The 15345-nt window shown below is 35.9% G+C and overlaps 2 protein-coding genes across 2 annotated transcripts in view; both read right to left on the minus strand.

The window, feature by feature from the left end:
- irf2b (interferon regulatory factor 2b) overlaps positions 1 to 7143 on the minus strand; it is a 9221-nt gene extending 2078 nt beyond the window's left edge. The window contains exons 1-7 of the mRNA XM_088431383.1: positions 6996 to 7143; positions 5196 to 5306; positions 4649 to 4748; positions 4273 to 4449; positions 4131 to 4177; positions 3814 to 3907; positions 2162 to 2311 (exon numbers count right to left, since the gene is read on the minus strand). Coding sequence (XP_088287509.1) covers positions 2162 to 2311; positions 3814 to 3907; positions 4131 to 4177; positions 4273 to 4449; positions 4649 to 4748; positions 5196 to 5282 — 655 coding nt within the window. The 5' untranslated portion in view covers positions 5283 to 5306; positions 6996 to 7143. The remainder of the gene's footprint in view (positions 1 to 2161; positions 2312 to 3813; positions 3908 to 4130; positions 4178 to 4272; positions 4450 to 4648; positions 4749 to 5195; positions 5307 to 6995) is intronic.
- A 1385-nt stretch (positions 7144 to 8528) lies between these two features.
- On the minus strand, positions 8529 to 14790 carry LOC148414080 (caspase-3-like). Its single transcript, XM_088431423.1, has 7 exons — positions 14637 to 14790; positions 13864 to 13951; positions 12395 to 12549; positions 12047 to 12175; positions 11716 to 11891; positions 10766 to 10886; positions 8529 to 8778 (listed from the first exon to the last, which is right to left on the minus strand). The coding sequence occupies exons 2-7, from the start codon at positions 13938 to 13940 to the stop codon at positions 8549 to 8551; spliced, it is 888 nt and encodes a 295-aa protein (XP_088287549.1). The 5' UTR covers positions 13941 to 13951; positions 14637 to 14790; the 3' UTR covers positions 8529 to 8548.
- Between the last annotated feature and the right edge of the window lie 555 nt (positions 14791 to 15345).

Here is a 15345-nt window from a genome sequence, read left to right on the forward strand (position 1 = left end):
CAGTCGGACATGTATTTTTTTCATGTACTAAAATTAACAACGATCCAAACATAAAATAAACCACACTCGCAGGCTCATGTTGATGATGGTCTAAAAAAAAGAAAAAAGAATAAAAAAGACAAAAATAAAGAACCGAGACTGTGGCGTTGAGACTCATGACTCGGGGCTAATTTGCTAAGCGATTATGTCACAGTGTTTCGCAACTTCTGGAAACTATTCAACTATGATATAGCTCACTTTGTTCATTGTACTGTATTATCAGGCACCTTGTTCACTGGTTCTCAAACTTTTTTTTAAATGTGAAATATTTTTTTTAGCTAAGTACTTCCTAACCAGTGAAAGAAAAAAAACATTAAAAATGCTATGCCATCATGTCTTTAGAACTGCACTTGTTGTGGTATCTCAAGGCAAATTTTATTAATCTTCCAGAGAATTATGTTAGAAATGTCCATCTATATATATATATATATATATATATATATATATATATATATATATATATATATATATATATATAGTGGTGGACTGTCAGGGCCAGCAAGGCCTTCTCTGCTGACCTATTATAACTTGACATTATCACAACTACAATAAATATAACAACTAAAATAAAAGTCAATTTAATTTTAAATTTATTTTTACTAAACATACATATTTCATAGACAAAATTATTCCCATATCCTGTTTTTTTCGTGTCATATTCATCCATACGGTTACTCTCCTACAAGTGCTGTAGTTTTAGTGTAGAGTTTTTAGCCAATTAGATTTCAGCTAATGCGTGTTGCCAGGCAGACTTCATGTAAGACTTCATATCTGCCTGAGCCCGGAGGCGCTGGGCATTCACTTGAACAGTAGAAGGCTTTTGTGCAGTTTGCAATGACATATGTGTACATATGTGTACGAGCCAATATTTTTGTTAGACAGCTGCAACAGCCAATCGAGTAATAAGATCGCCATCTCGAGGCCTCACATAGAACTTGACGTAAGTGGACGCTCACTGCAGGAAGGCAGTGCTAAATTGATCCACCATGTTTAATGGTGGGAGTAGTTAAATAATGTTATTTAAGAAAGAAAGAAAAAAAAAGAAAAACACATGTTGCATGTTGGCATAGCATACATCGAAGCCAGACCTGCGGACGTTTTTTTATTTTTAAACCCACAATGGCTGAAGAAAAACAAAACGGAAATTGGACCGGGGCGACTTTTAGCATTACAAAAGGACTTAGAATTGGAAATGAAAGGCAAAGACAAACTCGAAAAAACAAGTCATGAAAGTCTTTCTGAGGAAAAAAAGAAGAATAGATTTTATACTGAAATGACTTCTGGAGAGCAGTTTTGGGCGAGTTCATATATTTTTGTCATTTTATGTCATTCATATTCAATTGTCATGTTTCGTTAGGTTTGGTTGTTGCGAGTTTTGTTCATGTTTGTGTTCCACTCGCGTCTGCCTTTATTGTCTGCGTTCTCATCAGTTTGATTTGGGCCAGCTGTCTGGTGATACTTTGTCCAGTTTGACTCCCGATTTGGTCCTGCCTATTTACCTTGTTAAACTTCTTTTTTGAGAGCCATATTTCTCAATTTTCCAGCATTTTTTTGGGTCCCCTTCCTTTTTCCTCCCAACTCACCATGCGTGACACTTATATTCAATTGCCATTTGTAAGTTAGCATACAATCTTGTTAAAGCTTGCCTGCTCTTCGTGGACTTCATAAAACTTCATGGACAAATAATTTGAAATTATTATTACTTATTCTAAGTTTTGGTACGTAGAATAAAAGGTTTTAAATGCTGATGCAGGTTTATTGATGCTTAAATGCTCTGAAAAATAGCCTGTTAAGCCCAGTAATGCATATGTGCGTTTGAGGGGTCCAATCAGGGGTCCAAATTATTAAACGTTCCATATACCATTTTCTGCATAAATATCTGGTTGGCTCAACTTTTGCTGGTGCGGCTTTTAGACAGAAAAATACGGTACAGCTTCATCACTCCAATGCAATTTAGCAATAGGGGGATTCATGTTCCAAATAATTTGTTCTCAATTTGAAAAGAAAGATGTTTCTGTCACTGCTTTAAGTAAGATTTGCTTCCTTGTCAAAAACTCTGGTAGGTTGTTTGAAAATGTCCCACAAACGTGGTGTAACGTGAGGTGTTTGTGTGCCTTCTCACCTCCATATGAGGACACGGGAGATATTTGAAATGGGTACAAGTGGGAGGAGCTAACGGTCTCCTCTTCATTCTCTGTTTTGACTTCAATTGTCTGGCAGACAATAGGTAAGAGCTCGTTTGCAATCACCTGCTCTTCTTCGCCAGGAATATCTGCAAAAGTACACAGAAGATTTCAGTGGGATTTGTTCCTGAAAAACAACGTTTGCCCTAAAACTTGTTCTAGGGCTGAGAAGGAAAAAAAAAAGCTGACCAAATCAGGTACATTTCTTGAAAAAATAGATTGACTAAAAATGCTGGTGCCACCATTTTCTACTTGGACCTTTCTTGTAGTGATGGACAAATAAAGCTTCATGAAGCACTTATAATATGTTTTGACTCCTGTAGATGGCACTCATGGTTGATGCACATGCAGTGAAGATTTCATAAAAATACATTGCACTAACCCAGTGGTGTCAAACTAATTTTTATTTTGGGCCACATTATAGTGATAGTTTCTGTCAGAGGGCTGGAATGACTGAATTCAAATACATTTTAAGTGTGTTGATCACACTTATTATTTTACAATGTTTACAATATTTACCAATATTTGATCTCAGAAGTCGGCAAAAACTCTTCAAAAGAGATTTGGCGAATAAGAAAATGTTTGTTTTTCTTCCCCAAATTTTTAAAAGTTAAAGACAACTTGCAATTTTGGTATTTTAGTCAGAAACCTGAAGTCAAATCAGCATTTCAAGGGCCACAAAAAGTGAGGTGGCGGGCCGGATCTGGCCCCCGGGCCTTGACTTTGACACCTGTGCACTAACCTATAGTTTTACACCAAGCACCATCTAGAAAAGTAAAAAAATATACCAAGTGCTTCATGAAGGTTCCTTTTGCCATCATTGCTTTCTTTTAGACATATGCAGTGTTGCAATAGTAGCAAGGAAGAAAGACTTCCTGCCCAAAAAAGGGATGCCACAAGTTCCAATTAAATTAAAGTACCAAGTGCAAAGTGCAAAAGGCTAACCACAGCAATAAAAGAAAAGATATATTTATGCAAAGACCATCTTGACATACGGCTCCATTGCTTGTCTTGGTACCCTACCTCGTGGCCAAATGGCTTCTGTTGCTTGTTGTGCTTAAAAACACTTACTGATTAGAGGTGATATTCGCACATGTCGCTTCCATAATAGAGGAAAAAAGATTATAACGTACGTGTCATTATAAATAATTTTGGTGGTTCTATTTTAGGTCTTTAAATTTTAACCAGTAGGGGGAGTCAAGAACAAAACATACCCAGTCTGCTTATGAAAATGAAAAAGAAGAAAAGACAGAACAAGAAGAAAAAGAAGAACAGAAAGTTATTGACCTCACAGCTGCTTAACGGCACTGTTAAGTTGGTACTGTAGGTGACTTTAAGGACACTAATATATATGTAATGTACTTATGACATTATATTGGTTTGAAGTAAATGGCAGTGTTTGTTGATGTTGAATGGTAATCACTGGCACGCTAATACTAATCACTATTGCTAACCCGCTAGCATATGTAAATATGGTTCATGTCTAAACATTCATATGAATGGAAGATAATAAATAATCAGTAGTTATTTTCACTCACTTTAAAAATTTTGTTTAAAAACTGAGTACAATTTAACAAAGGGCCTTAAGTACCTTTGGTTGTGTGGGGCAACTGGATTTCGTCTTGCGATTCCTGTTTGAAGTCGGCAACTTGCACAGCACGAAAGAGAAAAGACGGAGACGCAACCTGAAAGACAGCGGGGCGGGGTCCAATCATGACGGCTCAGAACATAAAAGCAAATGTTATTAAATTACATTTGTCTCTTTGTGCTTCCAGTTAATAATAAGAAAAAAGTATTTTTACTGATTGATTGATTGATTTATTTTACTGGGCTGACAGCAAATGACTGAAGAGTTTTGAGGTACAGCAGTGTACTGTGTGTATTTCTTCACTGTGTTGGCAAATGTACCTCTTTATTTCCTTTGGGCCTACTTTCTTTGTTACTCCTCTTCTTTCCTAAAAGCAAAATGTCGCTCACATATTCAAGAGGAAAAAAACTCAACCACTGTAAGGATTTTTTTTTTTTGCTAATGACCCGCAGCGGCACTTACCTTTCCTTGTATTTCTCTCCGAAGATGACAGCATCTTATATACCCTGAAAGCGTTTGTTCCTTTTTTGTTGCTTTTATCCTTAACTTCCTCAATATCAGGCAGGCTGTTCATCGCACAGCGGAAATTGGCCTTCCAAGTCTTTGGATCGGGTCGGTCTTTTCCTGGCTGGTACTTACCTATAATTACACAGATGAAATCCTAATTTCGTTGTATGCCTGCTATACAATGACAATAAAGGCATTTTCTATTTTATATATTTCTCTATAACATCATGACGTAAAGAACCATGACGATGGAGTAGTCAATTCAGTTTGTGTGTGTGTATCTATTTATATATACTGTATATATAAGATTGTGAGAAGGAGCCATATTTACCAGTATGTATGGCCCATCGCATGAAGAGAGGAGCGTCTTTCTCTAAGTCCCAGCCGTGGCGAGCGGCATGCATCCAGGGGATCTGGAAGATCATTTTTTCCTACAAATAAATATCAAAAAGCACTATCAGCAATCACTTGAGGTTTTTGTCAGCATATTTAGGCATACAACATTGTGTGTACAATAATGACATGTCCCCTCAAAGAATAGTGGTTCAATAATGGTTTAATAAACTTCAAGAACTTATTTGGTAGAGGTTTCTATGTCATGTTTTATTTCTGTCTTGTCTGCTGGAAACCTGAATCAGAAATGGCAATCCTCATTTGGATGAAACTTAAAAGGCATGCAAGGTTTTGTAAAGAAGTCACAAATTAGTATTAAGTCACATCGTGTTCCAATTAATTTGCTCTTAATTTGAAAACTATAGTGTTTACCTCAAGGCATTACAAAGCATTCAATTAGATTTGCTGATAAGTGCAGAAACCCTGTTAAACCCGTATGTACCCCCATTTGAAGCCACTGTGGACCAGAGACAGAAAGTACTTACTTTGTTTACCCATTTAAGGCCTGGTATCTGGCAGGAGTTGATCTGTTCCTCCAGCCATGGCCGCATCCTCATTCTATCTACAGGCATGCTGCTATCTGAATACAGACACACCTGCATATATTGGATATATATGTTTTTTAGAATATTTTTTTATGTAGCAAGATTTCATCCAAATATTGCTGAATCTTTTGGATAATTGCACATGAATTCTGGTCAGATTGACCACAGAAGTGAGAATCAAAAATAACACACAGGTATAAATCAAGTGTTGCCTTTATTACTTTGTTAGTTTGCCCCCCCCCCCCCCCCCCCCCCCCCCAAAAAAAAAAAAAAAACTGATGTTTACGCTTTTGGGCAAATGCACACACCTCCAGGTCATATTGACCCACAGATATGATTGCTGTTCTTGGGAAATGAACATAACTGGTTGAAACAAACCTATAGATTGAGATTATACACATTTCAAACAGGTTATGGTGACGAAATACGCCACGAGTATAAGTGACCCAAGGACATTATTGCTGTTCCTTGCAAACTAACATAACAGAAAGGTTAAGTCTGATTCTATTGCTAAAAAAATAATAATAAATACATAAAATTGACATTTTTGGTCCAACTTAGGAGAAGGGGGAAAAAATAAGAAAAATAGTGAGGTAAATTTGCAATAGATATGGCCTTAAATGAAAATCCATTGGTAGAGATTTAATTTTTTGTTTTTAAAAAATAAGAATGCTGTTATTATGACTGTTTTGTCTTAAAAGGAAAACAAATCCAAGGAAAACAAGGATGTAAACCTGCAACAGAAAAAGTTAAGGTCATAAATGAAAATCCCCGAGTGAAGCCGTAAAGAGCCGCAATGTAGCGAGGGAACATTACAGTACACGGAAAGAAATTGCTCGCCTGCTTGCTTTAATTGGTCTCAAAAAATATCTAAAGACTCCTGCGCCTTGCACACTTGCATTGGCACGATTAGAAATATTTATGAATCGAGCTGAATAGAACAGTCGTGGAGTTTAACCCCACGCACGTTTTATTTGATTTGAACAACAACTTTATTTATGTGCAACGTGATCTGATCACAGTCCGTTGGGCCAGATAAGCCAGTGGCACTCCCACTGAGTGTGGCACTAGCATGCCAAAATGAACAGGTCAAACAGGGTGAAACGATATTATTTAAGCATGTCCTTTAAAATTAAAATCTGCAGTAGTTCGTGTTTCAGTAAATGTACTTGAGATCCATACTATTAGGGGTTAAACATTAACGAAGCTTACACTTATGTAGGATTGCACAATATGGGAGGTTTACGTTTCTTACACAACAGGTGACCAAATCACACAATAACTACACTAGAGAAGAAGAAAAAATGAAAAATAGATATTTACACTTGGGTAAAAAAAAAAAAAAAAAAAAAAGCCCATCGTTTTCGCATGAAACAGTAAAGTCCAAAAAAAATCATGGTTACCTAAAATGCGTAAAAACATTCGTGCACATCTGTTTTAAAAATATTTACAAAATTCACGGAACCAACAACGACACTTAAAATGTCACAAATCGAATATAGGGTTTTCTTTTCTAATCGAGCCTGTGAAAACAGAACTTAACCACTGACAGGCACTCTTCAGATAGCCCGAAGCGAACACGCCGATGCAAAAGTGAAAATAAAAGCTAGTCGAGGTAAACAAAAGCGAGGGTTAAAATCAGCACTTTCGCTTACAAGGCGAGCGAGCATCCGTCATTTGCAGCTTGCAAAATGAAGTCTGTCAAAAAGTGAAAGCAACGCAGTGGGGAAAGTGTCCTACCTGTCGAGTTCGGAGCGCTTCTGCCACAAGAACATGCGCCACCGTTTGTAGGGCAATTTTGTGGATTTTTAGTTAGAAAAGGGAAAGTGGGAGCGCGGTTAATTTGCGTTTCTGGTCCAGAGCGAAAGCAAAACAAGGTAAACTCGGGAAGTTGCAGGGGCTTGAGTTGGAAATCCCCCTCCCACTTCCCCACAATTGCCAACCCGGAAGTGTCTCATCCAATAGATTCTCATTAAGATGCTTCACCGTTTTCATTTTTCTCCACAGAACACAAAGCGAATTTTATCTAATAATTCTCGAAAAAAACATTATGGCGTTCAACAAGACAAACAGTAACAAAATTAAACCACCCAAGCGTCAATGTGAAGTAAAAAAGAAAGACAACAAATCCGATTCCCGAAGTTTTCAGCTAGTGTTCATCAAACATGCATAGACGATCTTTGTTCTGGATTTCATTTTCACTTCCTCCGTTTGCAGTTATTCTGCAGCATCCCACTGCTTTCTATTTAAATGTTGCAGGAAACGAAAGCAGTACTAAGACTAACTTCAGAACGCTAATTCAAACGGTGTGCGCTTTCACATTTCTTCAGACAGATGTAAGAACAGAAAACAGAAATCGCGTTGGAGGATTACAGTGCTTCGCGAAACCGAAATCCACATAGTATAGCTTTTCTTTTCTTTTCTTTTCTTTTCTTTTCTTTTCTTTTCTTTTCTTTTCTTTCTTTTGTTGAAAAAAGTAATACATTAAATCCCCCCCCCCCCCACCCAGTTTGACTGAGGAGGAAAATATCGAAAACTAGCGAGGTAAACTTGCATTGGATATGGCCATGAATCAAAATCCATGCAGTAGTTGTTTTTAAGACATGAAATCAACGGTTTTTTTTCTCATCTAATTTATGAGGAAAAATATCAAGAAAATATCCAGGTAAACCTGCAATAGAAATCTAATTTATGAGAAAAAATATCAAGAAAAATATCGAGGTAAAGCTGTAATAGAAATAAATGAAAATCCATGTAGTGGATGTTGCCAATTTGATAATAATAATAAAAAAACAACAGAAACATCACGTTTAGGAAAACACACACACACACACACATAATTATTGAAAATTGTATTGAAAATGAAACTCAGCCATTGTTTTTGTGCTCCAAAAAAATAATTATTCGATAAAAACTATTGAAAATTGCCTGGACAAAAATGATAGTTGTCTTAAATTTTAGACAAATACTTAAATACTTAAATACTTAAATACTTAGTGCCCGATTTGATTGGGGCATTTAATATAAATATCAAAATTTGTTGTGTATCTTCTTTCATACATCCAGGAATTTCACAATTATTTTAAAAAAATACCTATATATGACATCTCTTAAAATAATATAAAAAATTGGTATTGGCATCCTACTGGACGCACTCTAAATAATGTTGCGGGGAACTTTCAAACCAGATGACCAGTGACAAAATTCAAAATATGCAGCACACATCATGCAGACTGAAAAGAATGATAGTTTAAATAAAAAACTGCACAGTAGTTTTGACTGTGAAAAAGTGTTTATTTGGGGAAATAAAGGTCTTTGGTCAACATGGAGACGATGCAAGGAATCTGTTTCTTGCCGCTAAAGCCGGGAAGGTTGGAGCTGGATTCGAAGTGTGTCGCCACCTTGTGGTTGACTCGCGTCATGATTTGCATCACTTCCATCTCGCCTTTGAAACGGTTGAGCATTTCACACAAGGCTTGCATGAACCACGAACCGTTTTGCGTGTTCCTCCAGGAGTAATAGCCTGGTGGATTCGTTGGCATTGTTAGCTAGAGTATTCGTTCCTTTTATATCAGGTAAATATCTACAATTAATTCGTTACATTCAAACACATTATATTATTTATTTATTTATTAGGGTCAATGAATTTAAGATGACTTTATGTTGTTGATATAAACTACAGTTTCAATTTTTCCATTTTTAAACATGTGGTGTGCCTTGAGATTTTGCCTTGACTCAAAAAAGGTTGAAAAACACTACGTTAGGTAATGATATACCAAAGTATCTGATTACTTGAGGTAATTAAGCAGTGAAGTGATCCAAAATTTAGTGCTAAAGTCATTAACGGTTTTAGGTAATTAAGTATTAAGTTAATCAATTGCGTTAGGTACTAAATTACTAAAATATTTACATGCTAAAATTAATTACTTTAGTAATTTATTGACTTCAGTAAAGTACTTAATTAGCTAAATAGATTACTTAAGTACTGAATGACCTAATGTAATGGATTATTTTCGTACTTAATTACCTCGTTTAGTACCACATACAAAAAAGTATATATATATATATATATATATATATATAAATATAAGTATATATATATATATATATATATATATATATATATATATATATATATATATATATATATATATATATATATATATATATATATATATATATATATATATATATATATATATATATATAGATAGATAGATATAGATAGATATAGATAGATATAGATATATAGATATAGATATAGATATAGATATTGTAGATAGATATAGATAGATAGATATACAGAGGGCCCCCGTGTTACGAACTTAATCCGTTCAGCGGCTTCGCTCGTAACTCGAACTGCTTGTAGGACGGGCAATCCAAACCTATGTTAATTAGTGAATGCGTGCAACGCGTGCAAAAACCTTAGGTAAAAACATCACGACTTTATACACATATTGAAAATTAGTAACATAATCTACTGTACGGTTAAATTAAATAACATAAATCTACAAAGGAAAAATGACATTTACCTTTGGGGCGATGTGACTTGAGCTGGGTGGAGGCGGGGGGGAGCAGAGACCAACCCGCAGAATTTATTGAATTATTTTCTTGAACAAGAACTTTTCTCAAACTAGAACATATCACCGGCGATTTCCTTCTCTTTAATCCATAATAGAAGAAGCCTCTCAATTTTGTTGTCGATCGAGGTCCGTCCCCCGGCAAGGAAAGTCTTGCCCTTAGAAGATTGCCGAGCGGTTACGGCCATACTCACGAGCAAGGTTAACCATGCGTGCGCCTCCTTCGTATTTATTTATTTTTTTATTATCTCCTGCTTCGTTTCTATTGTCATCATCCTCTTACATCTTCCTGTATCGCCACTAGCAATTTTAGAAGCCATGTCTCACAGATAAAGTTTGCAAAGTCTTCAAAACATTCCTTCCTTCCGTTTTTCACTCATTTTCTCTCCTTCCTTCCATCCCGACCAGCTGTGCCATCAAGCTAAATAAGACCGGGACTGTGACCAATAGCATATCGGCATCTCCGTGACTGACTCCGTGACTGACACCGTGACTGAGACAGTGACTGGGACATTGTAAGAGCAATAGCGTTCAGCGTTACCGTGACATTGTGCAACAGAGGGGGACAAAAAACGCCGCGGTCCACGCTCATAAGTCGAAAAGTTCGTAAAAGAGGGAGTTCATAAACCGGGGGCCCACTGTGTATATATATATATATATATATATATATATATATATATATATATATATATATATATATATATATATATATAAATATAAAACCTAAAAACGCCTGCAGATGGAGACAAAACAACACAAATACAGCTAATTCCTTAGGGTCATGACAGTCGTTTTTGTCGCAAAGCGGGGAAAATACCATAAAGAGGGGATGAAAAAACTCAGTATTCCACATCGCAACTTGAAAATAACGTAAAACAGGGACGCTGTAATCCGGGGGTCCACTGTATATATATTTGGAAAATGTGGTACCTGGAGCTGTGGAGTAGGCGTACAAAAAGTCAGCCTCCACCGGAATCCTCTCAGACATTTGCTCCTCCACGCTGTCAGTTTGGACGTCGGCCCCCGCGTCCAGTTCCGAGCCACGGCACGCCTAAAACACGCAAGTTTGTAGAGGTCAAATGAATAATCGGCAACTAATCGGTTACCAAATTAAGCAACACTTAGTTTTAGTTATTAAATCGTTTAGTCTTTGGATGGAAATATTCTCAAAATTTCTTTTAATGCTCCATGAAAGGCAAATTAAGATATTTTTTTATCCACACTTCAAACTTTTTATTGTTTTTTTTAAACTCCTGGGTGTCCTGGGATTTTGCATTAGCCTGGCCTTATTATCACCCAACTTGGGTTAACTTTGAAAGGGTCAAAACACCCTCAAATATAAATATATTTTTATTTTCAACCCCTCAAAATGTCCAGTGGCATAAACTCAATCCACACATACTGTATATTTTCAATATGTCCAAAATTGACATTTTTCATTTGGAATGGCAGTAAATGAGCCCGACATGGGCTAAATTTGACACCTATAGTGCAGGCCTTTCCTTTGATATCACAGATCAAAAACATCAAAAAGCACAAGTTGGGTCAAAATTTCCCCAAGGCATTTAACAGCATTGCAGGCCATTTCCAAATTAATTTTTAGTAACGTCCATGCTGGGTCAGTAATGGACCCCGGACCGTAGTTTGCTGCAATATGCAGTGAACATTTTGTTTCTGACTCATTCAAGCTAACCAACTACAAAATGGACAGCGCAGTGGACATAAATAAATAGCCTGGGTGTACGGAGAATATAATTGACAGATTAATCGATCATTAAAATAATCCTTGCTTGCAGCCCCTATACATTTGACATTATGAATGACTAAATTCAAAATTAAATGAAATAATCCTTATTGTTTTTCTCTAGGATCACACTAACCTGTATAAAGAAGAGCTTTGGCTTTCCCAGTAGAGTCTTGCAACGATGCCCTTTGAAAGGTTTGGTGAGGTTTTCAAGCATTTCATATCCATCGGTTCCGAAAATCACCCCCTCTTCGCCATGACTTAGCATCACGCACACGAAGGATGCGTTGTTGCTGTGGTCCTCTTGGGATACTGCAGAATTATTATACATTTATAATATAAAAACACGTTTTTAATTACATGGTATTAAAACAAATAATGAATACATTTTATTAAAAGTGCTGTGAATCCATATCCAGACATTTGTTTGAACAACAATGGTGACATAAATAATAAAAATCAATTACCACTTTGCATGAGATTCTTCATCTGTTTTACAGTCTGATCAGTGACCACTTTAATGGTGTAACCAAGTTCTGAAAAAGTCTTAATGGCCAAAGCTGCATCCTCGTCTGTCCCATTACGAGTACTCATCCCTGGGGAGATAGTACACAAGCACAAATGTGAAAAATTGCAGGACAAAAGCTGTTAAGGCATTGAGAAGAAAGAAAAAACATAAAAGATGTGACAATATCCTCAGGTCTTTTTACATAATCATGCCTGGTGTTTCGGTGACAGAAAACAGGCTTGATTGGGTGTTTGTGGAAGTTAAAAAAAAAAAAAGTCACAAAACATTTGCTAAAGTATTTATTTACTAGTGCTGCTGTCAAAGTTCTTATTGTTGATAATCAGGCAGATTCCCATATTCGGGTAGTCCATCTTGTACTGATATGGATTTCGGGTAGACACTTTGCTAATGGGTACCGAATCTGGTTCCTCAGCGTTCTTAGTGCCATTTGATGGATTTGGCCTGGGAAAAAAAAGGTCCACAGTCAGTCATGAGCTATATTAGAGATGATGCAGATGAGGTTGAGAAACCAGATAAACAACTTGATTCTGTAATGTTCCCTTTGCCTCCATTTAGCAGCTTAGTCAAAATGATTCTGTGGTTTTGCTGTTGACTCAGCAGCATTTTTTTTTCCACGAGTAGACTCAAACCTCAAGCATTGATAGACGTGTACATAGTCCATTTGACAAAGTTTTATAACAGCAACCGCTGCATTTACACAGCAAGTCCATTTATTTACAATATTTTTACCGTGTTCCCTCATTTGTCACTAAAGAGAATGATTGTTTTTTTAAATATATTTTTTTTGTTTATTTAAATTTTCAAATGTTTTTTTTATATATTATATTCAAAATGTATTTTTGTCTATTACACTGCATGTATTCATTTGTTTTCTTGAATATCCAGTATTGTTTGGTTTATTACAAGACATTTTAATTAATCTAAAAAAAATACAGGAATAAAAAGTTTTGTTTTTTTAAACCATTACACTTAATACACTTTTATCAGGCAGGCATTAAGCTTTTCTCACCTTTTTTTTCTTAGTAAAATGATGGACAAAAAAAAAAAAATGCGAAATAGGGAGAGGCCGTGAACACTGAACCACGTTATAGCAAGGGAATACTGTATTAGACTAAAAAGGTCTGAAAGTGGTTAACACAAAATGAATGAATTGGATTTTTTTTTAACACATGTGCCAACACATGAAAGTTATAAGACACACTGGAAGTAATAATCAATACATGATCAAATTAAAACTTTGTAAAAATTGGACTTAAAATTTTGAACTCATGGCCATTTATCATCCAGAATTACTTTGATGGTTTGATAATTTATACACTTTTATTGTACAATATTTAGACCCTAAAATAATCTATACTTTCGCAGTAGTTTTGTGTGTGTGTGTGTGTGTTGTTAATTACTTATTAAGTATTTCCGCTACAATTTATTTGATAACCACATCATTTTTAAATGCACATATTGTACCGCTGTCACCGGTGAAAAACGTATTTTTAAGTGTGTTAATTATACATGAAAAATAAGTTTGTGATCTAACATTCACTTTTGACTGTTTGAAATGTTTGGTGAAATTAGTTTAGTATACATTTACTGTGTTTATTTGTATTGTTTGGGCAAATGCTAATGTCAGAGTTTCATTTTACCATGTCAAATTGAACAATGACAATTAAATGCCAAAATACAGTGGTCGTACTAGTCGAGTAAAAATAAAAGGAAGTGGTTGCAGATCAGTGCAAAGAATTAGTGTACCACCTGTACCTGTTTGAAAATAATTTGAAGGCGTCCAATGTGTCCTCAGACCCGCCCATAGAATGAGCATCTTCTTTTGCGGCCATTTATCTTCTGACTGAAACACATCAGTTGAAATGCTATCCTCGTTTCATATTTTTTGGTAAATACATTATTTTAACTGATGTAATGTTTCCCATGAAAATGAGGTTCTTAATCTCGTCCCCGGTTAGATAAAAAAAAGTGAACGTGAAAAAGAGTCGGTAAATAAATAAAAGTCAATTTGACAAAAGGGTGAGCTGATGATTTTCACACAATTTTTTTTTAAAGGGGGCGGGGATTCACTGTTTTGCTGGGTAGTGAATGACTCACCTGCTGACACATATCGAAAGAACTTTTTTTTTCAGTTCAAATGAAGTAAATTACCGTGGAAAGGAAAAAATCTTTGGCAACATTTTAAGTCGTTTTTTTTGTTTGTTTTTGTAACTGCCTTGTGCTCTACTCAACAGGATATAGGAAGCATTTCCTGGAGAGAATGCGCTGAGCGAGGCTCGTAAGAACGACAGGCTAATTTTACTCGAATTTCAGGTGTTGGCAGCTGTCATCAGTACAAACAGCCCTGAACGGCACTTTCGTTCATTTTTATAAGTTTAAAAAGAGACTTATTAAAAGTTCAAGCATTAACTACACTAGTATGAGTAACTTTTCCTAGATTCACAATTCCCTGCCTATGACGCAGACGAAATATTCCCAAGTGTTAACAAATAGGAAAAAAAAACGAAAATACCGAGTACTGTACTTACGTGACGGGAGCGTGTTATACCTACGTTACTGTCCAGTACAACCTGAAAAGATCAGCCAATCAGACGCCGACGCAAACATAAACACCTTGACTAAAGCTACATCTGATTGGATGCCAGTTTTACGACACAGCAGAGGTCCAATAAACTCGCGAGTCTTGATGAACCATTTTTTTAAGTTGCCCTGATTGCAACAAGCAGATTGAGGCGTGGCTCAGCGTGACGATGGAGTGGACTTAACCCTTTGACTCTGCCCACACGAATCCGAGACCGTATTATCTTTGATGTTGGACGTTACACTCATTTTTCAACATTTTATTAAACACCCAAAAGGAGTCCAAACAGGGGAGTGTGCCCTCTGCTGGTAACATTTAGTACTGCACCCAGGGCAGATACTGTAGTTAATATATATATATATATATATATATATATATATATATATATATATATATATATATATATATATATATATATATATATAGCAGAACTTACTTATATATATATATATATATATATATATATATATATATATATATATATAATTTATTTTTTATTCTTTTTACCCATTAAAATAAAAGCACAAAACCAACATGGACACTTTCATTTTCAGGGCCCCTGAACACGCTGTACTGGTTTTTGCGGATCTACGGCTATCTGCCCACCGGAAAAAAATGGCCATTATGACTGCTTTCCCGAAACATTACAGTTACCG

This window comes from Hippichthys cyanospilos, chromosome 13, assembly GCF_059441005.1.
Source record: "Hippichthys cyanospilos isolate Australia breed blue-spotted pipefish chromosome 13, RoL_Hcya_1.0, whole genome shotgun sequence".
NCBI lineage: Eukaryota > Metazoa > Chordata > Actinopteri > Syngnathiformes > Syngnathidae > Hippichthys > Hippichthys cyanospilos.